This window comes from Eublepharis macularius, chromosome 4, assembly GCF_028583425.1.
Source record: "Eublepharis macularius isolate TG4126 chromosome 4, MPM_Emac_v1.0, whole genome shotgun sequence".
Classification (NCBI taxonomy): domain Eukaryota; kingdom Metazoa; phylum Chordata; class Lepidosauria; order Squamata; family Eublepharidae; genus Eublepharis; species Eublepharis macularius.
In genome coordinates this window covers 7342199-7368148 of record NC_072793.1, presented here as the reverse complement: position 1 = coordinate 7368148, position 25950 = coordinate 7342199, and the positions used below count along the sequence as shown (strand labels likewise).

The window sequence follows — 25950 nt, the reverse complement described above, 5'->3', positions numbered from 1 at the left end:
TCACTCTAGTGTTTTTTTTATCTTCCCTTATTCCCACACTCTGCATCCAAGTTGTATCCCAAAGTTCACAGTTGTCTTTCATTGATGGTAGCCAAGTCAGTAAGTATGACCTCCAGTGCCTCTTCCTAAGAAACAACATGTCCCATTTTGTTGTTTGTTTTTGAGCTACAATGCAACAGAAAGTTTTCTGGCTCACTACCAGCTTCGGCTAGGAGGGAAGGTGGCATGATATAGCCTGATCTCATCAGATCTCAGAAGATAAGCAGGGTCAGTACTTGGATGAGCGACCACCAGGGAAGACTCTGCAGAGGAAGGCAATGGCAAATAACCTCTGTATCTCTCTTGCCTTGAAAGCCCCTTGCTGAGGTCGCCACAAGCCAATTGCGACTTGATGGCACATACACACCAACTTTGGCAGTCACCCTGTGCTCATGCCTTAAGTGCAAAAGGTGTGCGTGTCTTTAAAAAATGCAGAACCATTCATTTGGTTCCCACCTGTTGTATTAAAAGAGGCAAATACTCATTTCTGTATTTATGTGCTCTCCTCAATTGATGGGTACATTGCATTTTGAAATTGGGTATATGTACCTAAATGTGAAAAATAAAGTGATAACTGGCCTTAAGATTCCTTCCTTTATAGTGATAAAGGAAGGAATCTTAAGGCCAGTTATCACTTTCTTTCATAACTTCATAACTTTGGTTCTTCAACAGCTGCTTCAGGAGATATGCAAACATACCAGATACGCAGTACGCCAACCACCACTTCTCTCCCACAGACTGTTGTAATGACAGCTCCTGTCTCCTTGACATCTCAGTCAACCAAGACAGACGATCCACAGTTGAAAAGAGAAATACGACTAATGAAAAACAGGTATTTTGTTTCCCAGTTAATATTCGGCATTTTTCTAATGCTGGTTTTAAAATGTTTTTCAGAAACAGATATGTATGATACAGATATTAGCAGTAGGACTCTCTATCTTCTTTGTTTTCTAAAAAAAAAATTCACTGTTTTTTCCTCAAAAAAGCATGTTTACTTCAATTAATTTTTAAAAATCATTTGACTTTGTTTGCCAGCTTTCTATTTGAGGAAGTTTGCAGTGTGGACAAAGTTTTATAAAGGCAGATATATTGGTAACATCAGGAGGGAAATTTAGTCAGGCAGCTTCTGAAAGACATTGCAAAATTGATGCAACCTTCTCCCTTAAAATTTCATGTGGGCAGGAATAAGAACATAAGGAGACCAGGCCAGTATTCCTTTTAGTCCAGCATCCTGTTTTGCACAATAGCCAACCAGTTGCCCCAGAGGGCCAGTGGATAGAGCACAGAGGCCTTCTTCTCCTGATGTTTCCCCCCTGGGTTTCAGAGGTTTACTGCCTCTGGACATGGGAGGTTTCCTTTACTTACCATTTACTAGCAACCATTGATGGTGGACCTATCTTCCATTAACCTGTCTAACCCTCTTTAAAACCATCTGTGCTCATGGTCATCACTCTCCACTAGCAGTAAATTCCACAGTTTAATTACTTGTTGAGTCTGCTTGTACACCTTGCCCATCAACTTCATTGGATGCTTCCAAGTTCTAATGTTACGGAAGAGAGAGAAAAAGGTTCCCCTATCTACTTTCTCCACCCCCAATGTAATTTTATAAACCTCCCTCTTAGCCTTTTTTTAAAAACTAAAAAGTCCCAGACTCTTCAGCCTTTCCTCATAGGAAAGGTGCTCCAACCTCTTAATCATCTTAATTGCCCTTTTCTGTACTTTTTCCAGCTCTGCAGTATCCTTTTTGAGATACAGCAACCAGAACTGTACAAGGGCATTACAATATCTACCATTTTATTCTCAAACACTCTCCTAATAATCCTACCATGGAGTTTTCCTTTTTCACCACTGCTGCACACGGAGTGAACATTTTCATTAAGCTATCCACAGTAAGCTCAACGCCTCTTTCAATTTTGCTCTTAACCAATTCAAAAGCCATCAGGATATATTTAAAGTTAGGATTTTTGGTTCCAGTGTGAATCATCTTACACTTATCAACACTGAACTTCATTTGCTACATTGTTGTTCACTTATCCAAATTTGATAGATCCTCTTGTAGTTTTCCACAATCTGCCTTGGCTTTCAGCACAGATCAGTCTCACTACAAGCTTGCTAGCTTTCTGAAAGAACTCCAGAAGGTTGGTGAAGCAGAACTTCTCTTTGCAGAAGCCGTGCTGATTTTCTCTCAGTAGGCCTTGTTTCTCAATATGCTTAATAATTCTCTCTTTAATAAGAGTAACAAGAACAGTTTACTTGGAATAGACGTTAGACTAACTGGCCTGTAATTCCCTGGAACTCCTCTGGACCTCTTTTTAAAACTTGGTGTAACATTTACTCTTTCCAGTCCCCTATGCACTGTGTCCTCTTCCCTTCTGTGATCCTACATCTTTAATGCTAGAGTCTTGTAAAAACTTACGTTTCTATCCAGACCTCTCCCTGTTTGTCTTTTCTTCCTATCCAAGCAGTCATCAAGTCCAGTCGGTTCTTTCTTTTCAGCAACTATAAGTTCCATTCTTTACTTCGTATATTGACTGCTTGTCCATGATCTGGTCAACTCTTCTCTTAACTAGCCGTTTGCTGGCTTTCCCCTTTTGGCATATTTGGCTCAAAATGCCTCTGCTAAACTTACCTAAATAATAATATGCTCTGTGCACTTACAGAACGCAAAGGATGTCAGTGAGTAGAAGAGATGAAGAAGAGTGTCTCAAATGGCTAGTGAGCTGGGAAGGCATAGAGGATCTCCCAGGATCCTAGTCAGACACTCTGTCCACTACACCAGGACGGCTCTCGGGGCAGGAATTGTATTAATTTTTTTATTTCAGTGTCATGTTTCTCCCACCTCACACCAACATGAAATACCCCCCCCTGCCCGGTTCTCTGCCTTGTACTGCAAACGTGATGGCGGGGGGGGGGGGGGAGTGGGTCTCACTTAGTACTGGGCATCCATCAGAAAGACATTTATATTTTCTGATGATGACTACATTGATGGGTGGAATCTTTAAGGTATTTAGGGTTGGATCCCAAATATAGCATCTAATGGAAGACGGTTGTGTCTCGGAACTTCCCTCTTCTGCTGCTGCTCACTGACCTCTCTCTTGCTGTTTTAGACTTTTTTAATTATTTGCATGCATTGTTTTCCAGCTCTTCAGCTCAAGTCCATAGCATTGTTCTGTTTATTAGAGGTCTGTACTTTTTGATTGAATTTGTTATCATTTTATAATTTGCCTTGAGCCTCAGTTAGAAAGGTGGGCTATAAATGAAGTTGTTGTTGTTATTATTAATCTGCCTGCTAATTCCCAAATTTTTCTTTAAAACATCAATTATGGCTAATATTGTAGATATTCTGGAGTCCTTCAAAGAGCTTTTGCAAGGCGCCTCTTCCAGCCACAACTGCTGATCCATTTAAGTTTTTTAAGGTGGTTGGGGAGTGGGGAGGACAGTAATTGCCACATGAGTTAAAAAATTGTAAAGACAGCTTAGGCATCCATTAACTATGAAGTAAAAGTAAATGGTTCCAAACTAGTTTGAAATATTAGAATATTTGGTTGTTGTGGATTTTCCGGGCTGTATAGCCGTGGTCTTGGCATTGTAGTTCCTGACGTTTCGCCAGCAGCTGTGACTGGCATCTTCAGAGGTGTGAACTGGAATCTCACTGAGAGATCTCTGTCTTTCGGTGCTACACCTCTGAAGATGCCAGCCACAGCTGTTGGCGAAACGTCAGGAACTACAATGCCAAGACCACGGCTATACAGCCCGGAAAATCCATAACAACCATCGTTCTCCAGCCGTGAAAGCCTTCAACAATACATATTACAATATTTGTTTGTGAATTTCAGAGAAGCAGCCCGAGAATGCCGTAGAAAGAAGAAAGAATATGTTAAATGCCTTGAAAATCGAGTTGCTGTCCTTGAAAACCAGAACAAAACTCTAATTGAAGAACTAAAAACTTTGAAAGATCTTTACTGCCACAAAAATGTGTAGGAAAAGAAGAAAAGCAAGCCTACTGTGAACATCAGAATTTCAGAGGGAAATTTTTATATTAATTTAAAAAAAAATTCAAAGGTCAAAAATAAATTGTTTCAATCCAGCTTTCACAAAAGACCATTTAGATTTTATTTAGAACTTGTTGAGTGACAGAGTACAAAAAGGAAACACAAAAACCTCACGAGGAGTTCTTCTGGCACAACTGGAATCTTCATTGAAGATGGACATGCATATTCTGTCAATCAAGAGATACGAATTTCCTGAGCTACAGTTGAATTTTGAAATGCTTGCAATATTTGATTGTAGTTAAATTGTGGAAGAATTGAGTCTTTGCCTTAGCTGAAAATATCTATCAACATATAACCAGCATTGAATTTAATTTCTTACATCTCTAATAATCAGCTTTCTTTCGGTTATTTGTATGTAAATATGGCTGCTTCAAAATTTAAATTCTAATCTGCTGTTTAGAAGATAGAGAAGCTACTACCTTACTAGAAAGTGTAAGTTATATTTGCTTTTAACAGGCAGGCAATTTAATTTTTTTGAATGCATGCTGTGTTTTATCACTTCTGGTAAAGGCAGTGGGCTCCTTGAAGCTAAAAAAAACCATGCAAGGCACGTGGATACAGTCACAACAAGGAGTAGATGCCGTGGCCCTACCAATGTCTTTGTATGTTTTATACATCAGAACAAAAGTTGATAAGAGAATGTTTCCAGAGGGCTTTTTGTCAGTGTTCTTTCTTAGTTGCTTGGTATAAAATTATCCCAAGATAAACTGAAATGAACAGGCATCACATATCTGTTTGAAGATCCTATTTTATTTTCATAGGTTAAATTCCAGTGTCTTTGGCACTGCCCATGTTTAAAACAAAATGAAGCTAAAGTTACATGCCAAAGTAAAATTCTAGTATGAGATATATATAAATATTAAATTGCACAATTTCAATATTCAATTTATAAACTAGGCAGTAATTTGTTTAATTTTTTAAAATGAAAAGTACTCTTGTTGAAAGAGATGCCTGGTATATTTTTGTAGTTGAATTATTACCTTTAAAAATTCTATAATTGAGTTTCTATGGATGTTTTAAATGTTTATACATTTCCAGTAAACAGAGATTTTTCCCTCTAAGATGATCAAGTTTATATTTTTATGAGATTAAACCAGATGCTATTCTTTCTATATATTTCTTTAAGCAAAATTTAATTTAACAAATATGTCAATATTTTTGAGAAAATAAGTACTGTTCATAAATTGCACATGTTTTTGAATTCACTCTCAAGATGCTGTCAGGGATCATAATATGCATCATTCTGCTTTCTTTCTTTTCAAAGAATGTTAAAAGGTTTTTGATATGAACTGAATTCTTCAGTACCCATTAAGCATTAAATCAACAAATGGAGCCTTATCTTAGTTAAGACTGAATCATTCCACTAGTGCCCTTTGAAGGGTTGATATTAAATACATTATAAGAAGATGATGAAGCCAAGAGTGTGTATGATTGTTATGGTAGTGCAAACCTATTTCAGAAATATTGGGCAATTTTGAGATTATCATGGTACCTCATTCCACAGAAAACTGTATTCCATTAAACTATCATAATCATATTATAGTTATAAACCCAAATCCTATCAAGGACTTTTTAAAAAATGCAGTGTCTAAAATATTACTGTAAATTGGCAAGGCAAGGGTGAGTATAAAGCCCTATAAAGGAAATGGGCCATAACTGATCCAAGTAACATGTCCAGTCCAGCAAACTTTGGACTCCTAGAAAAGCTTGTGGGTGTGCAACTTGGCTTTCTGTGTCTTGTGTTTCTTACTGCAGCACAGCCTCTAATACAAGCTTCTTTAGAAACTCTCTCAAAAATTGTTTGTGATATAATTTGGGTGGAAGTAGAAGAGGCACTCTACAGAAAACACAGGTAAAAGCTGTTTTATGGCCATGGATATTCCTCTGTATCGTTCCTTCTCTGCATCATCACAACCAACCAATTGTACTGTGTAAAATGAGTATTTCACAGGGATGTAATCTTGTAACCACTACTGTACACTCATTAATTTTCTGTGAATCAGTTTTCATGTAGAATCGCAACTTCAGATCTGAAATTTTTAAGGTATGATGTAAAAATCTGAATAGACCTGGAAGTCATGTTGTATTTTGTTTCTCTTCAGTCACATTTCAGTTGACATTTTAAAATTTTGCCATCATCTCAAGGAAAAATTAATTTATGTTGGGAGGACATTAAAAACAATTGTGTGATTTCTGTGAAAGGGTTTTTTTAATGGAGAAAATATATTAAATCAGTTGATACTTGTTGACATGAAGTAACACCTTGAAAAGATGAACTGTAGAAGGGCATATATATAATCACAGAAGTAGTATAAAGCTGTCTACTTCTTTTGCAGTCATTTTTAACAAGAGAAATGTTTGTGCTATTTCCCATTTTTGTCCATGTGGCAATTATAAAGCTCAGTCCGGAGCTTAGGCAGCGTAATCTTAGTTACCATAGTTCTAACTATCTGCAAAGTTAGCAGCTTAGCTTATAGATTTGTAAATATTTTTAAATAAAAAGGTGGTTGCACTTTTCGACCTCAGTAATAAAGAATCCAGAATGCAATTTCAAACTTGACTCATTTATTCAGATGGTGAGGGCATTGTGATGGTGGTGGTGTTTCTCATTAAAAAGATTTTGACTTTAGAATTTTTTCAGTCTTAAAAATGCTGGGAAACATACTTCATTTTGTTCTAACATGCATCAAGATTTTACAAACTAAATTACTGTACCAGTACATTTGTTCGAGAACAAGAAAAATAAACTGCATTTATTTTGCTATAGGAGAACCAGCAGAGGGAGCAATGAAGATACAACTTTCTAAGACATAAAAAGTCCCAGTTCTAGAGAGACTGGAACTACTTGTAGGCAAATGTTTGCTGGTTTAATGGCTCAAAAATTACTAAAATTAACTCAATTATAGATCCTCACAATCAGTTTGGAGTGAAGGAATGATGAAATATGCAGGAATTTCCCACATGGTATCTTTATTCAGCTGAAAATGTTTTATTTCTTAAAATCCTGTAGATAATATGGCAGGTCTTACACCTGACATGCACATTACTTTGCTATACACTGATCACAGACTTGTACATCTTTGATAGTATAATTTGAATTTCATAAATGGTTGATGCTGTGTGTTGAAGAAGAAAAAGTATGCTAGAAAACTTTTCATTGCACACTTTAAAAAAATGACTTCTCATATTATTCAAAAGAGTGTGGCATTATCATGTCATTTATATAGCCTGTCGATCATAAATATATAACTAAACAAGTGCTCCTTGAATTTACAGTTTTAAGTTACAGATTGCGTATGTACGTGACACTACTAAGCCCAGATTTGGGTAAACAGGCTGCATCCTCCTGTGCCAGTGGAAGGCATTCTGTGATGCCTGAAAAACTTCTGCTCGGAAACACGGACTGCCACTGACAAAACCATCCCCACTGGGTACAGGGGACTGCAGTCAGACAGCTGAACTGGGCGAAATTGATTCCACCTTGCTCTTCTAGCATCAGAAAACTTGATGGAGAAATTGCAACAGAGCAAGATCTCGGCATAGGAGCAAGCAAGGTGCTGTGCCTTTATTGGGATTGCAGAGAGTTGTGGGAAGGGAAGGGTGAAGGAATATCGGCTATCATTAAAAAAAAAAAACCTTCCATCCATGCAACTGTAGGATCTAGTCCAGTAAATCCAAAGTGTGATGGTTGTTCAAAAATAATCATGCTAACAGGAAAAAAAAGTTTAAAGAGCAATCTCAGGTCATTTGAGCATAATGGTAAGTGTGCCTCTTCATAGACCAAGATGCAAAGTCGTCAAGCCCACATTCAAAAAGATCAGAACACACGGAATGCTCACGGTGGTGGTTTTGTCATATAGAATAGCTTGTGAATTTATCCAACTTCTATAAGTAGCTGTACGTATATAGATTCCTGGAAATTTTGGTTTGCCACAGCCCAAGCCAAAGCTGGTGATTCCTATTAGGTAATACCTGGTGGCGTCTGGGAAGTAGCACATCAGTGGCCCACCACTGTCTCCCTGGAACAGGAAAATAAAGAAATTCCTAAGTTCTAGGTTATGCGGAATTGTGATCCAATTAGTTACGCCCTTTGTTAATTGTCAAAAGAAATTACTGAATGCTATGACACACGGATGAATGCTTGGATTTAGTAAGCTTGCATTGGTTGGATTGTATTGCTTACAATTTTATCATTGATGTAGATAATCCTGTCTCAATAGCATTTCAAAAAAACTCACTCTGAAAATCCTGCTATCAGCCATCATGGCAATCAATACATCATATTAACAACTGTGTCAATTATTTCAGTTCCTACATCATCCTTTATTTTCCTATTGTCTGTTTTGAATGGAAACCAAATGGTTCAATTGTGCTGAATGGAAAGAAAGAAACTTGCTACTTCATATTTTGTGTGTCACACTGATGGTCTTTTGAGCCTGCTCAAAGCCTCCGTTCACCAACTGCTATAGCTAACTTTTAGGTGTGAAAACCTCTTAAAGGAGATGCCATTTGGACTGTGCCTACCCAGAGGGGAGGAGATGCCGTTTGGACTGTGCCTACCCAGAGGGGAGGAGATGCCGTTTGGACTGCCTACCCAGAGGGGAGGAGAGGCACCTTCCTGCTCCATTGTTGGCATCCACTAAAAGAGGTATCTCAACAACATAGGCTCTGCCTTGAGGCCATCGAAGGAGGACTTTGCCCTCATGGACCTCAAGCAACAAACAGGATCAGCCTCAATCTCTGACCAGGTGAAGAAGTAAAAATGTCTCTGGTGAGGAGAGTGTTTATACTTCTGCTGCTTTATATCCAAAAATGTCCAAATGCCTTGCCTGAATGACAATGTATCATTATGTTATACCCAGGGCTTTTTTTCAGGGGGAACGCAGGGGAATGGAGTTCCGGAACCTCTTGAAAATGGTCACATGGCTGGTGGCCCCGCCCCCTGATCTCCAGACAGAGGGAAGTTGAGATCGCCCTCCGCGCCGCTGAGCCATGTGACCATTTTCTCCAAGGGCAACTCACTGAGTTCCACCACCTCTTTTCCCAGAAAAAAAGCCCTGGTTATACCCCATCTTTGACCTCTGGAGGCTATTAAACAGTGGTGGTATTTGGGAGGGGGGGAAGCTTTATGTTTATCCAAATGCCTCTTTGAAACTAATAAACATGTCACTGATTCGGAGCAAAAGCTATGGCAGCTGCCATCATCCTCTACACACCTGGGCTCGGTTCCACCTTGCTGCAACCAAAGTCAAGGTTTCCGATTGAAAACTTGCTCTTTGAAGAAAAGGCCTCTTTAGAAAAGGTTCACATCTGCTTCCTGGCTTAAACAGAAGTGGCACTCCTGGAATATGATCCCAGGCCTCCAGCCATGCTCCGTCAGAATGTCCTTCATTTAGAAAGACTTTTCAGCACACAAGTCTTCGCTATATCTCAGGTTTTGTAATAGTCCAAGGCTTCATCTGACTCCAACCAGGGCATTTGAGGATTTGTGTGACTTCTCTCCACCTCCTGTCCTCCAGTTCCATTAAAACCTGAAAGGCCATATCATCAGTGATGAAGCGGAGATAAATTATAAAATTCTCTTTGTTTTTCTTCCTACCTCTTCCAACTTGATTTCTTCCACAGAAAGTGGTGATTCGAAAAGTGCCATGTTCCCCAAAAGGCAGAGGTTTCTACTCCAGATGCTTCATTATTCTGAAGAAAGACTTTGTTCCATCCTTGAGCTTGGTCGGGCAGCTGTCAGCCTGAAGGGCACCTAGCTCCACATCTTGATTCCGTCACAACAGGGTCTCTTTCTCTGCTCTGAGAGATGGCTGCTACCAATACAAGGCGTTGCCTCTCCTGGGAAGGTTTTCACCAGGTACAATTGCAATGGTTGCACTATATCTCAGATGTCGAGAGATCGCCATCTTTCCTTGTATTGACAACTGGCTTCTGAAAATAATCCTCTTTCCCTCCTTGGTAATGTGAGAACTACCTTGCATATCTTAACCTTCCTAGACCTTCAAGTAAATTGAGAGCAGTTGCTTCCTGTTCTGCCATAACCCTCCAATTCATAAAGGCACATCTGGACTCAACGACTGGGAGGGCATACTTACCTTATAGCTATGTAAATTCATTGGCCCCATGGCAGCTATTCTCTTGTGGTCTGCTTCACCAAGTTTTGGATTAAGGCCTCTGCAGTTTTTGTTCCTACAACTTTTTTGAACCAGTAATGGATCTTAAAGACACACACCTCTCACACTATATCTGACCTTGACAAGATCCTGACACTTTGGGTTCAAGGCACCCACTGAAAAATGGGCATACAGCTAACTCTGGACATTTCAGGAGAAGGTCCGCATCAATAATCTAGGTTTATACTAGTCATTTCATGTCTCCTTTCCTAGGCTTCAAGGCAGAGTGGTACAGATGGCCACTGACAACACATCAGTCATGTACTACAACAACAAACAGGGTAGAACAGCACCTACCACCCTGAATAGCCTTACCTGCTGCCTGTAGAGGACATGCATCAAGTGTCAGGGTTGAAGTGTATGTATGTAACTAAAGAGACTCCATATTAATTCTTGCAGTATTCTAAGTGCTTTGTTCACAGGTGCCAAGATGTTCCCAGCAGCTATCTCAAGGAAGAGGATTGTTTTGGCTATCGCTTCTCCAGCCTTGGGAAACTTTCGCTTTCTCAGCTTCAAAGGGATTGTTTTGAGAACTATGGGGGGAGGTTGGGCCTGCTGGGTTCTGATACTTTGTAACTCATGCTTTGCCTGTCATTCGTAACAATACACATGTACCAGCCTGGATATTGTATCTGGGCCCGTGGACTATAATGAATTCTTTCTTCAGTAAACTTTTGAAAACAACGGGCTTTTGTCTGATTGCAGAAGGTAGTCTGGAGTAAGGACATTATCTAGCCACAGTTCTACACCAAAGAAGATTGCGCTAGGGAACTTGAATACTTCTAATAAATGCTGGAAATGTAAGAAACATGAGGGCTCCCTCTATCACATGTGGTGGTCGTGTGAGGTAGCTAGGCAGTACTGGGGGGAAATAATAAGAGAAATGAGTGAAATTTTACAGTTTCAAATAAATAAGAACCCAGAACTCCTGCTGCTAAACTTGGGAATGGAGGGAATTCCAGCCCATCATAGGACGTTGATATTTTATATGACAGCAGCAGCTAGACTTTTGTATGCGCAGAAATGGAAAGTACAAGAAGTGCCAACTATTGAAGATTGGATCTACAAATTGCTGTACATGGCAGAAATGGACAAGATGACAAGAAAACTGAGAAATCTGGACTCAGGGCAGTTTAACACAGACTGGGAGAAGCTGAAACAATATCTGGAGAAGAAATGGGAGGTGGGAGGAAAACTGTGGCAGTTTGAGAACTACTGATGTATAATAAAAGTATAAAAGAGAGGGGTGACTTTACCGGGGGAGGAAGAGATAAATGTGAATTTATAAGCAGTTGGATTAATAGATTGATATATATATAGATAGGCATAGGTTAACAGATAGAATATTGATAGAAAATAATTAATGATAAGGTTTAAACATGAGGACTGAGTAACCAACAATATTTTCTTTCTTTGATAAGATTTATATGCACCAAACTGAATGTACAGAAGAGTCAAATTGATTGACAATGTGATGAGCTATATAGAATTACCATAAAAAGATAGAATGAGTAATATATAGAGAACAAGTCAAATTGTTTGATTTAAATGTAAGATTTTTATGGTTTATGATATATAGGTTTATGATATATAGAAATATTCAAAACTGGAAAATGGGATAAATTGTTTATCTAAAGACGTACAGTTTGGGTGTATAATAAGAAAAGTAGTTAAAGATGTACTGCTCAATATAATGGAGAATGTATATCTGTTTTAGACAGAGGAATTTAATAGAAGTAAGGGAAAAGGGACAAAGGGTGGGAAAGCTGTTGGAAGTCAATAAAAGGGAGGGAAAGGGAGGGGGTTAGAAATGAAAAATTTGGGGAAAATTGAATGTAATGTAAAAATAATAATATTCTAACCCAATAAAAATTTTTTCAAAAAAAAAAAAATCTAGCCACAGTTCTGACATCAAGTACAACTGTATCCCATTGCCATTCAGGTCACCAATGACAATAACAATCAAGTGAATGCAATTATAAGGGCTCAGTGGCACATGAGTGGATAATCAACAATAGACATGGGCACAAACAGAAAAAAACAAACCACATGATTTGTTGTTCATTGCATTTCCACGAACCAGGAACCACAAACTTCCACGACCTTTTCCCACTTCACAAATCGGTTCGTGGTTCGTGGAATTTCATATGCCAGGTGCCAGCTGCTGAAGCCGGCACGGGGCATTTGAAACAGACAGCCCCTTCTCCTGCTGCTTGTGGCAGTAAGAGAACGGGGCTGTCACTATCACACACCCCAAGCCGGCTTCAGCCCATCAGCTGAAGCCAGTGCAGTGTGTGTTAAGCTGACAGCCCTGTCAGCAGGAGAAGGGGGCTGTCAGCTTCATTCACCCTGCGCCAGCTTCAGTCCATCGGCTGAACCTGCCGTAGGGTATGTGAAACTGACAGGCCTGTTCTCCCGCCTCCCAGGAGGCCGGAAAATGGGGCTGTCAGCTTCACTTGCCCTGCATGGACTTCAGCCCATGGGCTGAAACCAGCACAGGGTCTGTGAAACTGACAGGGATAAACCCAGTGTGGAGTCTGTGAAACTGACAGCCCCCGTTCTCCTGCCGCCCAGGGCGGCAGAAGAAGGGGGCTGTCAGTTTCATTCACCCTGCGCTGGCTTCAGCCCATGGGCTGAACCCAGCACAGGGTGTGTGAAACTGACAGCTCCCTTCTTCTGCCACTCCCTGGCGGCAGGAGAATGGGACTGTCAGTTTCACACACCCCTCAGTGCCGCCAGGTTGTCTGGCTTCTCAAACCCTTCATGAGTCTCATGAACTGGGCTGAAAAATTGTGGAGTTTGTGGAAAATGCCGCCCCACGAACTGCATTTTCATGAACCCGGTTCGTGAGGGTTTTTGCTTCTTATTGCGATTAGTGCCCACGTCTAATCAACAATCAACTACAGGTATCTGAACCCAGTCTTCCACTAATGGAGTTTGTTGGAGATAGATATCTTTGCCATTTCTAGCATAGAATCATAGAATCATAGAGTAGGAAGGGGCCATACAGACCATCTAGTCCAATCCCCTGCCCAGTGCAGGATGAGCCTAAAGCATCTCTGACAAATATTCATTCAGCCTCTTCTTGAAAACTGCCAGTGAGAGGAAGCTCACCACCTCCCTAGGCAGCTGATTCCACTTTTGAACTACTCTGACCGTGAAAAAGTTCTTCCTAATTTCCAGCCGGTACCTTTGTGCATGTAATTTAAGCCCATTGTTTCGGGTCCTGTCCTCTGCTGCCAACTGGAACAGCTCCCTGCCCTCCTCCAAATGACAGCCTTTCAAATAATTAAAGAGAGCAATCATGTCCCCCCTCAACCTCCTCATCGTCTTCGTCCTTCTGTGCAGCCCCACATTGGGACTGCGCAGGCGCAGGCCAGCCGCGGAAAAGATTTTTCTAGCTCTAAGAGATGTGAAGGGGACGTTCGGATCCACCGCGCATGCGCGCCGGTGTTCCCGCCAATTTTGAATGCATATATATCCGAACGTCCCCGGCATTCCCTCAGTTCCTTTTTCGCCGCCGTCGAAAAGGTTCTTATTGTCTAGCGTTCGTTCTCAGCGTCTCTTCGGAGTTTTGGATCGTTTCTTCTGCTGGTCGGTATTTTCCCCTTGTCATCTGTCGGAAGATACCGTTCATTATGTCGCAGACATCTTTGTTTAAAAAGTGTCATAAATGCGGCACTAAGATGACCCACTCGGACGGCCATGAGCTCTGCCTCATCTGCCTGGGCGAGGGGCATGTTGTCGAGCGCTGCTCCATTTGTATGTCCTTCACTCCGAAGGCAAGGAGTGATCGGAAGGCCAGGCTCCGTGCCTTCTTGTGGGATGCCAACCTTCTCCCCCCCAAGCCATCGGGCTCTTCGGGAGATAGGCCGCGCTCCGCCGCTCCGTCACCGGCGCCGTCTCGTAAGTCGCCAGAGCCGCTCCCCTCGGAACCGACGGGGCAACCCGTTCCGGAGGCCCGACCTGATTCCGGTTCCGGATATCGTCCTTCGAGCCGGAAGGCCAAGAAGCGTTCCGCGCCCAAGCCGAAGTCCTCCTCCAAGCCTTCGGTTCCGGAGGCTGTTTCGGAGCCCCCGTCCAAGAAGGCCAAGGCGAAGTCGAGGGCCAAGGGCCGTGCGTTGTCCCCAGCTCCGACTGCGCTGCCTGGTTCTCCGGCCGAACCAGTCCTGATACCCGACGATGTGGTGAGTCTTCACACCCCGTCGCCTCCTTGCACGCCTCCTCCGTCGGTTCCCGAGGAATTCATGCCGTTTCCGCCTTTCCCGGAACCGTTCCAATCTTTTGAGCGCTCCCTGCCGTCCGCCCCGGCTCCTTCAGAGGCCTCCGTTCCACTGCCGTCTACCTCGTCGGTTCCGATGCCTCTTCGCTGGCCTGCCCCGGTGCCTGCTCCTCTGCCCCCTTGCCAGCCGGTCGCGGGGGTTGGGAACATGACCTCCTGGCAGGATTTTGTGGCGTGGTTCCAGCAGTCGCTGCCCTTCCTGCAACATCCGTCGGTTCCGATGGTCTCCGTTCCGGCTCAGCCAGTCGGGCTCCCAGCACCCGCTCCTCCACCTCCGGGCTTGCCTCTGCGACCGCCGGTTCCTGCAACTTATCCGTCGGCCCCGACCGCTCACCGGTCTTCGGTTCCGACGCAAACCTCGCCGGAGTTTTCGGATTCCGAGGATGAGGAAGGTCTGGCGTCCCCGTCGGAGTGCTCTTCAGACGCGGCCTCGGATCCTTCCCCGGATGACACCGTGGGTGGGCCCCGCTCATCGTCCCCGAATGACGATTACAGGCTGTTCTCCGAACAAATGGTGCGGATGGCCGCCGCGCTGGAGATAGACGTCTCCTCCACGACCTCCAAGCCCAAGAGTAAGCTGCTGGAGGCACTGTATTCCGGGTCCCCCGCGTCGGTGGCGTTTCCCCCTGTGGAGGATTTTGTTGATAACGCTCTCGCGCTCTGGCAGACGCCGGCGTCCGTGTCCGCGACGGCAAAGAAGGTAGAAAGGTACTACCGTTTGAAGCAAGATGATTGCCCGTACCTCTTCAATCACCCGAAACCCTCGTCCATCGTGGCTGAGGAGGGTCAGGCTCGGTTCCGTTCCGGTTCCTCGTCGGCCCCGGCGGACCGAGAAGGCAGAAAGCTGGATGGCGTGGGCAGGAAACTCTACTCGTCCGCGTCTCTGGGATTCCGTATTGCCAACTTCCAGGCCATAATGGGATCCTATAATCTATTCCTGTGGAAGAGGCTGTCCTCTTACCTCTCCGACCTCCCGGAGGATCGCCGCCACCTGGTTAAGGCCCTCCAAGCCGAGGCCGGGAAGCTGTCAAAACAGCAGATGACAGCAGGCAAGGACGCCGCCGACTCTGCAGCGCGAGCGATGGCAACTTCGGTGGTCCTGCGTCGGCACGCCTGGCTCCGGTCCACGGCCCTGCCTCCAGAGAAGAAGGCGAAGGTGGAGGATTTCCCGTTCGAGGGGCCCCAGCTCTTCTCGGAGAAGACGGATGAGTCCCTCTCCCTGATGAAGAAAAATCAGCAGACGGCCAAGTCCCTCGGAGTCGCCCCCTCAGCCCAGTCGTCGGGTCCGAGGTATCGCTATGGTCGGTTCCGATCCTACCAGACCCCTTACCAGCCTTACCAGCAGCGTCAAGGGCGCTTCTTCTCGGGCCAGTCCTACGGTCACCGATCCTACTCTGCCCAGCAGCGTCACCCTTCCAGGCGCTCCGGCCGGTCCAAGGGCAGGCAACAGCCCTCTTCACCCAAGCCTTCGACCTCGGCGCAGAAGCCCTCGGTCTTCTGACTGCGCCTGAACGCTCCCCTGTTGGCCTCCGAGGGTGCTTCCTCTGCTGCCCAGTTTCTGGACAGGCTTCGACCTTTTTTGCCCTGTTGGCAACGTGTTACTTCTGACACTTGGGTCCTGTCCATTGTGGCCCATGGTTACAAGTTAATGTTTACGGATGCACCCCCTCTCTCTCTCCCTCCCCGTTGTTCTCCATGTTGTGATGTTGTGTTACACAATAATGTTATGGAGTTGGTTACCAAAGGTGCTGTCCGGGTGGTCAATGCCTCTACTTCCCCATGGGGATTTTATTCCAGATACTTCCTTGTGGATAAGAAGGGTGGAGGTTCCCGGCCTATCTTAGACCTTCGAGGCCTCAACGGTTATTTGAAGGCTGAGAAGTTTCGCATGCTGACCCTGGCGCGGGTCATGGAACTCCTGGAAGTGGGCGTCTGGCTGGCCATTCTAGACCTGAAGGATGCCTACTTCCACATTTCTATATTTGAGGGCCACAGGAAATACCTGCGGTTTGTGTATGGGAATTCTGTGTATGAATATACAGTGTTGCCCTTTGGGCTAGCCTCTGCACCCAGAGTGTTCACAAAGTGCATGGCCACCGTAGTGGCATACCTGCGGTCCCAGGGTTGCTTTATCTACCCGTACCTGGATGACTGGCTCCTGGTGGGACCCTCGCCTGACTCTCTCCAGGCCCATATTGCCCTCACTTTGTCCGTGCTGGCTAGATTGGGCTTGGTGGTTAATGGGGATAAGTCTATCCTGACCCCAGGCATGGCCATTAGGTTTATTGGGGTCCATTTCAATTCCCTGCTGGGTAGAGCCTACCTGCCCCCAGACCGGTTGGCCAGGCTTTCTGCTTTAGCCCGGCATTTTATGCATTGTCGGTACCAGACGGCCCTTTTGGTTCAGACTCTGTTGGGCCTTATGGCCTCCTCCACAGGGGTGGTTTTCTTTGCGCGCCTGCGTATGAGGCCTCTGCAAAACTGGTTTGTCCGGAGGTACAACCCCCTCACCATGGGTCAGCACCAGAGGTTTTCCATCCCCAGGGTGGTGCTACGCTCTCTGGCCTGGTGGACTGTCCCTGGAAACCTGTCTGAAGGTTGTCCTTTCGGCCCCTTCCTAGCTGAGGTCACGGTTTATACCGATGCCTCCAACTTGGGATGGGGAGGGCGCTGTGGACAGCTTTCGGCTCAGGGCATCTGGTCCCCATCTGAGGCATCCATGCATATCAACCTTCTTGAGCTTCGGGCGATCCGTTACTCCCTCGCTTCTTTTGCAGATGCCATTCGGAACAGGAGGGTTCAGGTCCTGTCGGACAATACCACGGCCTGCTACTACCTCAACAAGCAGGGAGGAACGGTCTCGCTCAAGCTCTGCAAGGAGGCAACGACTCTATGGAATTGGGCCATGGTCAACAACGTCCTTCCCAGAGCCGTGCACATTGCCGGGGATCTCAACACCTCGGCGGATGCGCTGAGCAGGGTGTTTTTGCCTCAGCACGAGTGGTCCCTAAACAGGGTTTACCTCGACCAGGTTTTCCGCACATGGGGCACGCCGTTGGTCGACCTCTTCGCCACTGCCCGCAACAAACAGGCCCCGCTGTTCTGCTCCCGGGCCGGCATTGGCCGCCACTCCCTAGGGGATGCCTTCCAAATACCTTGGTCCCCAGGGCTCTTTTATGCCTTCCCGCCCTTCCCGCTCCTGTACAAGGTTCTTCCCAGGGTCAGGGCCTTCCGAACCCACTGTATCCTCGTTGCCCCTCGGTGGCCTCGCCAGGATTGGTTCCCCCTTTTACTTTCCCTGTCCCAGGGGCGATGCCTCCCCCTGCCTCACGCCCCGGACCTCTTAACCAGGGACGGGGTGTGGCATCACGATGTGGCTGTACTGAATCTGACTGCCTGGCTTCTGGGCACCCGGGAGTGAGCCTCTCTTCTGGAGTGCTTGGGGTGATCTTGAATGCCCGGAAACCGTCTACCAGGTTGTCCTATCAGAGGAAGTGGTCACGTTTTTCCCGGTGGTTGGCCCTGAAGGGGGTTTCTCCCTTTAGTTGCCCGCTTCCTGTCATCCTGGACTACCTCCTGGAACTCTGCTCCCAGGGCCTTGCGTTTTCCAGTGTTAAGGTCCACATGGCTGCAATCTCTGCCTTCCATGAGCAGATTGATGGGAAGACCGTTTTTACTCACTGGCTTTCCAAGCAGTTCCTGAAGGGCCTGTTCAAGACCTTCCCTCCTAGGGCCCATCCCATTCCTCAATGGAGTCTCTCCCTGGTTCTCTCCCAACTGATGCTCCAGCCCTTTGAGCCTCTGTCTTCTTGTCCCCTACCTTTGCTCACTCAGAAGGTGGCTTTCCTGGTAGCAATCACGTCCTCTAGGCGTGTTGGGGAGCTGTCTGCCCTGCGGTGTGACCCTCCCTTCCTGCAGTTTTTCCCTGGTACGGTCATGCTCCACACTAGCATGGAGTTTCTGCCCAAGGTAGTCTCAAGGTTTCACCTACAGCAAAAGGTGTTCCTCCCTTCCTTTTTTCCAACACCCTCATCCCCAGGGGAACGAGCACTACACACATTGGATGTAAAGCGTGCTTTATTGTTTTATTTGCACCGCACCAAATGTTTCAGGAAGTCTCCTGCCCTGTTTGTGTGTTACTCTGGCCCTCGCAAGGGCTCACCTGCTTCTGCCCAGTCCATCTCTCGCTGGATTGTGTCTACGATTAAACTTTGCTATCAGCATGCTGGAGTCCAGTGTCCCTTGTTGGTTACCGCTCATTCCACTCGAGCGCAAGCTGCTTCTGCTGCCTTCCTGCGAGGAGTGCCGCTCCGGGACGTCTGCCAAGCTGCGACATGGTCCACTGCAGACACTTTCATCAAGCACTATTCTGTGGATGTGCATGCACGACGTGACTCGGCTGTGGGCACAGCTGTCCTGCAGTCCTTGTTCAAGTAGACACTCACACCCGCCCCCGTTGGTGAGATGCTAGTTACTCTCCCAATGTGGGGCTGCACAGAAGGACGAAGACGATAAACAGGGTTTCTCACCTGTAACTGTTGATCGTCGAGTCTCTTCTGTGCAGACACACATTCCCTCCCGCCTGCCCCGCTGTGAGTGCTTGGTTTCTTCCATTGTTTCTCCGGCGGCTCAGGTGAACTGAGGGAATGCCGGGGACGTTCGGATATATATGCATTCAAAATTGGCGGGAACACCGGCGCGCATGCGCGGTGGATCCGAACGTCCCCTTCACATCTCTTAGAGCTAGAAAAATCTTTTCCGCGGCTGGCCTGCGCCTGCGCAGTCCCAATGTGTGTCTGCACAGAAGAGACTCGACGATCAACAGTTACAGGTGAGAAACCCTGTTTTTCTCCAAACAAAACATTCCCAAGGTCCTCAGCCTTTCCTCATAGGGCTCAGTCTCCAGACCCCTGATCATCCTCGTCGCTCTCCTCTGCACCCTCTTGATTTTGTCCACATCCTTTTTGAAGTGAGGCCTCCAGAACTGCACACAATACTCCAGGTGCAGCCTGACCAAGGCAGTATAGAGAGGGGCTATGACTTCCTGCGATTTTGATGCTATGGCCCCTTTGATACAACCCAGGACTGAATTAGCCTTTTTTGCCACCGCATCACACTGACTGCTCATATTCAGTTTACAGTCCACTCTTACCCCAAGATCCCTTTCACATATACTACTGCCCAGAAGTGTATCCCCCATCTTTGTGCTTCCCATTTTTGTGGCCCAGATGTAATACTGTGCACTTGTCTTTGTTGAATTGCATCCTATTCAAAGCTGCCCACTTCTCCAGAGTATTCGGGTCTTGTTGAATTTTAATTCTATCTTCTTGGGTGTTTGCTACTCCTCCCAATTTGGTATCATCAGCAAATTTAATGAGCAGCCCTTCCACTCCTTCATCTAGATCATCGATAAAAATTTTGAAAAGTACCGGGCCCAAAACCGAGCCCTGTGGCACCCCACTGGACACCTCCCTCCAATCTGATGAAACGCCGTTGACCACCACTCTTTGGGTGCATTTCTCTAACCAGTTCCCTATCCACTGAACTGTCCTATAGTCCAGTCCACAGTCTTCCAGTTTGCCCATCAGAATGTCATGGGGGACCTTATCAAAAGCTTTACTGAAATCCAGATAAATCATGTCAACAGAGTTCCCCCAATCCAGTAAGCTGGTCACTCGATCAAAGAAGGAAACCAGGTTGGTCTGGCAAGATCTGTTAGGAACAAAGCCATGCTGACTTCCCCGGATCACTGAGTGGTCCTTCAGATGCTTACAGATTGATCCCTTTAAAATCTGTTCTAATATCTTCCCGGCAACAGAAGTCAGACTGACCGGCCTGTAGTTTCCCGGGTCATCCTTCCTCCCTTTCTTAAAGATTGGGATAACATTCGCTCTTCTCCAGTCTTGTGGCACATCCCCAGTCCTCCAGGAGGCCTTGAAGATGATGAACAGGGGTTCTGCGAGTTCTCTGGAAAGTTCTTTCAGCACTCTTGGGTGCACCCCATCCGGCCCAGGGGATTTGTATTCATCCAGTGCAGCCAGATGCCTCTCCACAACCTCTCTGTCAATGTCAATTAGCCACTCAGGTGTCCTGCCACATTTTCTACTATCTCTAGATGTGCCTGAGTTCTTCAGGGAGAAAACAGAGGCAAAAAAGTCATTAAGCCTGTCTGCTTTTTCTCTGTCCTGCATTAGCGTTTCTCCTTCTACTCCCAACAGTGGTCCAATTGCCTCTTTTATCTTGTGTTTGCTTCTCACATATCTGTAGAAGTTTTTCTTATTGTAGCGAGCCCTCCTGGCCAGACCCAGCTCGTACTGAGCTTTGGCCTCTCTGATGGCTGATCTGCAGTACCTAGTAACCCTCATATACTCCTCTTTAGAGGTCTGACCTTCTCTCCATTTCCTGAACATTTCCTTTTTCTCCCTTAGCTTATTCTGGAGCTCTCTGTGCATCCACATTGGTTTCTTGGAGCCCTTACCATGTTTCCATCTTGCTGGGATAGTGAGGGCTTGAGCTTGCAAAAGCTCGTGTTTGAGAAGGGCCCACCCTTCCCTCGCTCCTTTCCCTTCCAGCACACACCCCCTCAGAATGACTCTCATGAAGCCTCTGAGTTCATTGAAGTCATCCCTACAAAATCTAACCTATGAATCTGGCTATGAACTCCCCCCCCCCCACCTTCAGCAACTGGAATTCAGGGAGGACATGGTCACTTCCCCCTAACGTCCCTACCACCTTCACCCCATCTACTAATTCTTCCCTGTTGGTTAATTTCAAGTCTAGTATGGCCGAGCCCCTTGTAGCTTCCTCCACCTTTTGAAAAAGGAAGTTATCGGCCAGGCAGGTCAGGAAATTGTGTGATTCATGACGCTTTGCTGAGCCTGTCTTCCAGCACACATCGGGGAAGTTGAAGTCACCCATAATTACAAGGTTCTGATGTCTGGATACTCTACCAATCTGTTCAAAGAGGGCAGCATCCGTTTCTTCTCGCTGGTCAGGTGGTCTGCAGCAGACTCCAACAATAATACCCTTTGTCCTTCCTCCCCTTATTTCTACCCATATGCTTTCCACCAGGCTGTCTGCCCCATTCTCCATAACTTCTTGACAATCAAGCCCTCTCCTCACATACAACTCCACTCCACCTCCTCTTCTACCCTTCCGTTTTTTCTTGAACAACTCATACCCATCCACTAGCACATTCCAGTCATGGGAATCATCCCACCAAGTCTCAGTATTTTCTACTATATCATAGCAATGCCAAGTGTTGCCTCTTTTGCTCCAGGACAGGTTCCTAGGAGACACCTTTCTCGGAAACTGGTTGCGCCTGTTCCATCCAGACAACTTAGTGGCCTGGAGGTCATACTGGCAGTTACCTTGGAGACATGAATGTTCACTTTTCATCCAAACTCTAAAGAAATAATTATTTTGGTGATGTGTTCATCTTTATCATTCAGTCCAACCACCGATCCTTGCATGAAGTCTGCAGCTTGTCCTCAACCAGCTAATGGACAAATGCTTCAAAACACTGGCCCTCTATGGACCTGTATCTGTTTACCTTAAAAGAGGTTTTCCAAGTAGCAATCTGTATTGTATTGTCGTATGACTTTCTTTATCCTAGGTTCCACAAGAACAAACTGGTTCTCCATCCAGATGTGTCCTACCTTCCCAAGAGCAGTCCTCAACTCCTTGTTTGTCTCAAGGGCCTGTAGCCACATCCAGGTACGTGAGCTTGCAAGCCTATTCCCATTGCTGTGATGCACAGAGACCATGAAGAAGTAAAAACATGTTGCTCACCTGTAAGTATTGTTCTTTGGACTTCTGTGCAAGTGAACTGCCCGCCATCCCTAGAGCAGGTGCCTTTAACTTGCTGTGATATGCCCCTTAACCAAAAGAAACTGAGCTGAAAGGCATGGCTCTTCTGGGCCTAAAAGCTAGCTATAGAAGTTCTCAAACGGTGGCACTGCACAAGCACAGAAACCATCTCAGTGTGAATATGCAGAGGTCCACTGAAAGAACAACAGCGGTAGGTAAAGTAACTTGTTATGAGCAAAGTTTTGGGGATTAAGTCTTCTCTGTGGCAAAAAAAAAAGCATTGAAATAAGCAAATGTTGCCATAAAGGTGCATATTTGCTTATATATTCCATGACATCTACATTAGAAATATGAAATTAGGACATCAAATGGATTTTACCGTTAAATCTTTTTATCACATGAAATGCCTAATTAATTTTCATGCAATGGCTGAATTCTGCATATTCCATTTAAAAAATTGCTAACAGTACAATATAATTCTGATAAGTAATGCAGCCAGCATTCCAGTCTGCCAGCTGTTTTTGTGTTCCGACATGTTACCAGATAACTCAGTTTGGCCCAGTACAATGTTTCTCAAACCTGGATCCAGAGACCCTTGAGCTTCTATGGGTCTTTTGTAAGGTTTTTTAGAAATGAGAGCAGTGAATCTCTAGCCTCAGGGAAAGAGGATGGGATCAGCTTCCCCTCTTTCAAAGGACAGGCACCCATAGAGCCGCCACCACACACAATCACCTGGCTTTTAGAGCACTAGCCAGAAAAAAGATAATGATTTGTTGGCGGAAAACCAAAAGCTCAGACCTAGGAGTTCTAATAGGCTGAGTGGCACCAAGAAGGAACAGTACTAATATAGTTATCACAGTTTCTTGTGGCAGAAAACTGAGTTGGTTTTGCCTCTGTTTTCCAAAGGATTTCCCTATAGTCACACTATTTAGCATCCATAGACAATAAATGAATACCAGAAGATCAGATTTTGTGTGATGTCAGTCTTTTTCAATTTCTATGAGCAACTTCCAGGCCCCTTCCCAAACCTGTTCATCTGGCTTCTATTTACAAGTTATTAACCCATATCGAGCCCTGACATGAATAGCCCAGGTGAGCCTGATCTTGTCAGATCTCAGAAGCTACGCAGGGTCGGCCTTGGTTAGTAATTGAATGGGAGAGCTTCAAGGAAGACCAGGGTTGCAGAGGCAGGCAATGGCAAACCACCTCTGTTAGTCTCTTGCCCTGAAAAACCCCACCAGGGGTTGCCATAGGTCAATTATGGCTTGAGGGCAGGGTTTTATTTTCAACCCATACTGAAGTTTTTTTGTGGTCTCCTGTGCATCCTCCCTTCCAATCAAGGGGTGAGACTGATTAGAAACTGGGTGAGGGTCTTTTGGGTTGTGGTATTATAGAAAGAGCTGTCCACTCAGACCTGACTTTGTAGGCCATACACAGATGATAAAAACATTGTTTTCAAAAATTGCTATTATTGAAGTGTGGCTGGTAAGGATTTCACCGTGTTGTTTTGAGGACATGAGAGGATGGAAATATGTTTATCAATGTTATAAAATGGAATTGTCTCCGTTTTACCTGGCAAGAGTCAACACCACCACTTTCTGAGCCAGCACAAATCATATCCTCAAAGACTGCCCCTGCGTACCAATCCAGACGATTACATTTTCTTTGTGGAATAATGCTTACTTGAGCTTCTTGTAATATAGCTCTTGAGCTCCCTGAAATGAAAATGCAGAACAGTGTTGAAACTGTGCTTGTTTTAAAATATTCTCTAGTACCCAGGTCAATATGCAAATATTCTGGGCACTAACAACTCTTGAGTCAGTACATATTTCCTAACTCCGAGATACCCATCCTACACAGAAGAAGTTGAATAAGCTGTAAAATAAGATCTACGAGCCATTCCAAAACTTAAGATATTTAGTGAAACCTATTTGCCATCCAGCACAAACCCAGTTACATATGGAATGGTGCCACACAGCTCATTGAGTTATCACTGACAGGAGCTCCCGCTTAAGTATGCTTAGTGGGGGGCCCCCTGCCAAATATATGGAATAGCCCTTGTGAGTATACCATAGCTGGTAACAGTGAGGAGGGGAGTCCTCAGAAGCAAAAAGTCTGTATCTTTACTTGACTGCATCCTGTGTGTGTGTGTGTGTTTAATGAAAGACACTTTTCAGATTGTGAGAGTGCTTTCTGAATTATACTCTGTCTATCTGAAAGGTAGCAAACAGGCTGTATTCCAAGCCACTGACACACACAAACTTTCCCCTCCTTTGGTTGTGGAAAAGTTTCTGTAGCTTTCCCATCCCACCATGGAATGAGCATTTTACCACAGGGAAATTGATACCCCAAGTATCAGCACAACCCACAGGATGCCGATATATAAAGATAGACCCTGGTTTATATGTTAACCCTTTTGGTGACAGTCTGCACCCTAGATGTGCCTAGAGGAATACTTCTTAGGGCTGGAGGATAGACTCCCCAACCTTTTTAAGAGGCATAACCTTTTAGACAAACAGGAGGCCACCCTCTTGAAGCAACTATCCACCCAGCCTGAGTGTTTGAAAGATGAGGAGGGATAGAATGTCGATGGCTACTGTAATACTTTTTGTCTGGGGCTGTCATTGGAGACTGTTCAGATATTGTAATTAGTACAGAATGCAGCCGTCTGCCTGTTATCAGGCAAAGAGAGCATATTTTCCCGTTTTACATCTTTTCTCCTGGTTACTCATTTGTTTCCAGGTCCATTTCAAGGAGTTGGTGCTTACATTTAAAGCCTTTCATGACCTGAGGCCCACATCCTTCAACAACTGTCTTTTCCAGTATGAGCACAATTGACAATTCTGTTTTGCTGCTCAGCACAGCAACAGCTTTTGGTGATTCATACAGCCCACACATTCTCAGCTATTACTCATGCTCAGGGCTTTTTTTCTGGGAAAAGAGGTGGTGGAACTCAGAGGGGGTTGCCCTCGGAGAAAATGGTCACATGGCCGGTGGCCCCGCCCCCTGATCGCCAGACATGAGATGGCCCTCCACGCTGCTCAGTGGCGCAGAGGGCAATCTAAACTCCCCTCTGTCTGGAGATAAGGGGGCGGGGCCACCAGCCATGTGACCATTTTCAAGAGGTTCCGGAACTCCGTTCCACCGCGTTCCCCCTGAAAAAAAGCCCTGCTCATGCTGCTGCCCATTCACATGCTTTAGTAGTTGCCCCTGTTCTATGGAATGGTCTTTTGAGACAATGAAGGGTGGCCTACGATCACCCAGCAAAGCATCATGGCAGAGTAGGAATTTGAACTTGCAGATTCTCATCTGACACTCTAACCACTATGTGCCACAATCTCTCTGCTTTCCCTCCTCCTGTCAGTCTCTCCCTGGGAAAAGTCTGGGCAAGTTGCAAAAATCATATGGGAGCTAGGGGGTCAGGTGAGTCAGGTAGTGTCTACTGCTGGGCCCAGCAAAGTGGTGGCATCAAATAATGGCCACTATCACACCTGGGGTGAACTGGGCACATTGCTTGGTAGCTAGTTGTCTGGTCCTGGACCCAATGAGCCCTCCCTCTATGGCAGGAGTAAGGGGAATAGGGGTGGATGGG

At 45.4% G+C, this 25950-nt stretch overlaps 2 protein-coding genes across 5 annotated transcripts in view; one reads left to right on the top strand and one right to left on the bottom strand.

Moving 5' to 3' along the window:
* Window positions 1–6646, top strand: part of ATF1 (activating transcription factor 1) — a 32925-nt gene extending 26279 nt beyond the window's left edge. For all 4 annotated transcript variants that reach the window (XM_054975885.1, XM_054975883.1, XM_054975884.1 and 1 more), the window contains 2 exons: window positions 712–871; window positions 3876–6646. In XM_054975885.1, coding sequence (XP_054831860.1) covers window positions 712–871; window positions 3876–4020 — 305 coding nt within the window. In that variant the 3' untranslated portion in view covers window positions 4021–6646. The remainder of the gene's footprint in view (window positions 1–711; window positions 872–3875) is intronic.
* Window positions 6647–7360: 714 nt separating this feature from the next.
* Window positions 7361–25950, bottom strand: part of TMPRSS12 (transmembrane serine protease 12) — a 42226-nt gene continuing 23636 nt past the window's right edge. Inside the window, exons 4-5 of the mRNA XM_054975711.1 lie at window positions 23931–24073; window positions 7361–8110 (exon numbers count right to left, since the gene is read on the bottom strand). Coding sequence (XP_054831686.1) covers window positions 7865–8110; window positions 23931–24073 — 389 coding nt within the window. The 3' untranslated portion in view covers window positions 7361–7864. The remainder of the gene's footprint in view (window positions 8111–23930; window positions 24074–25950) is intronic.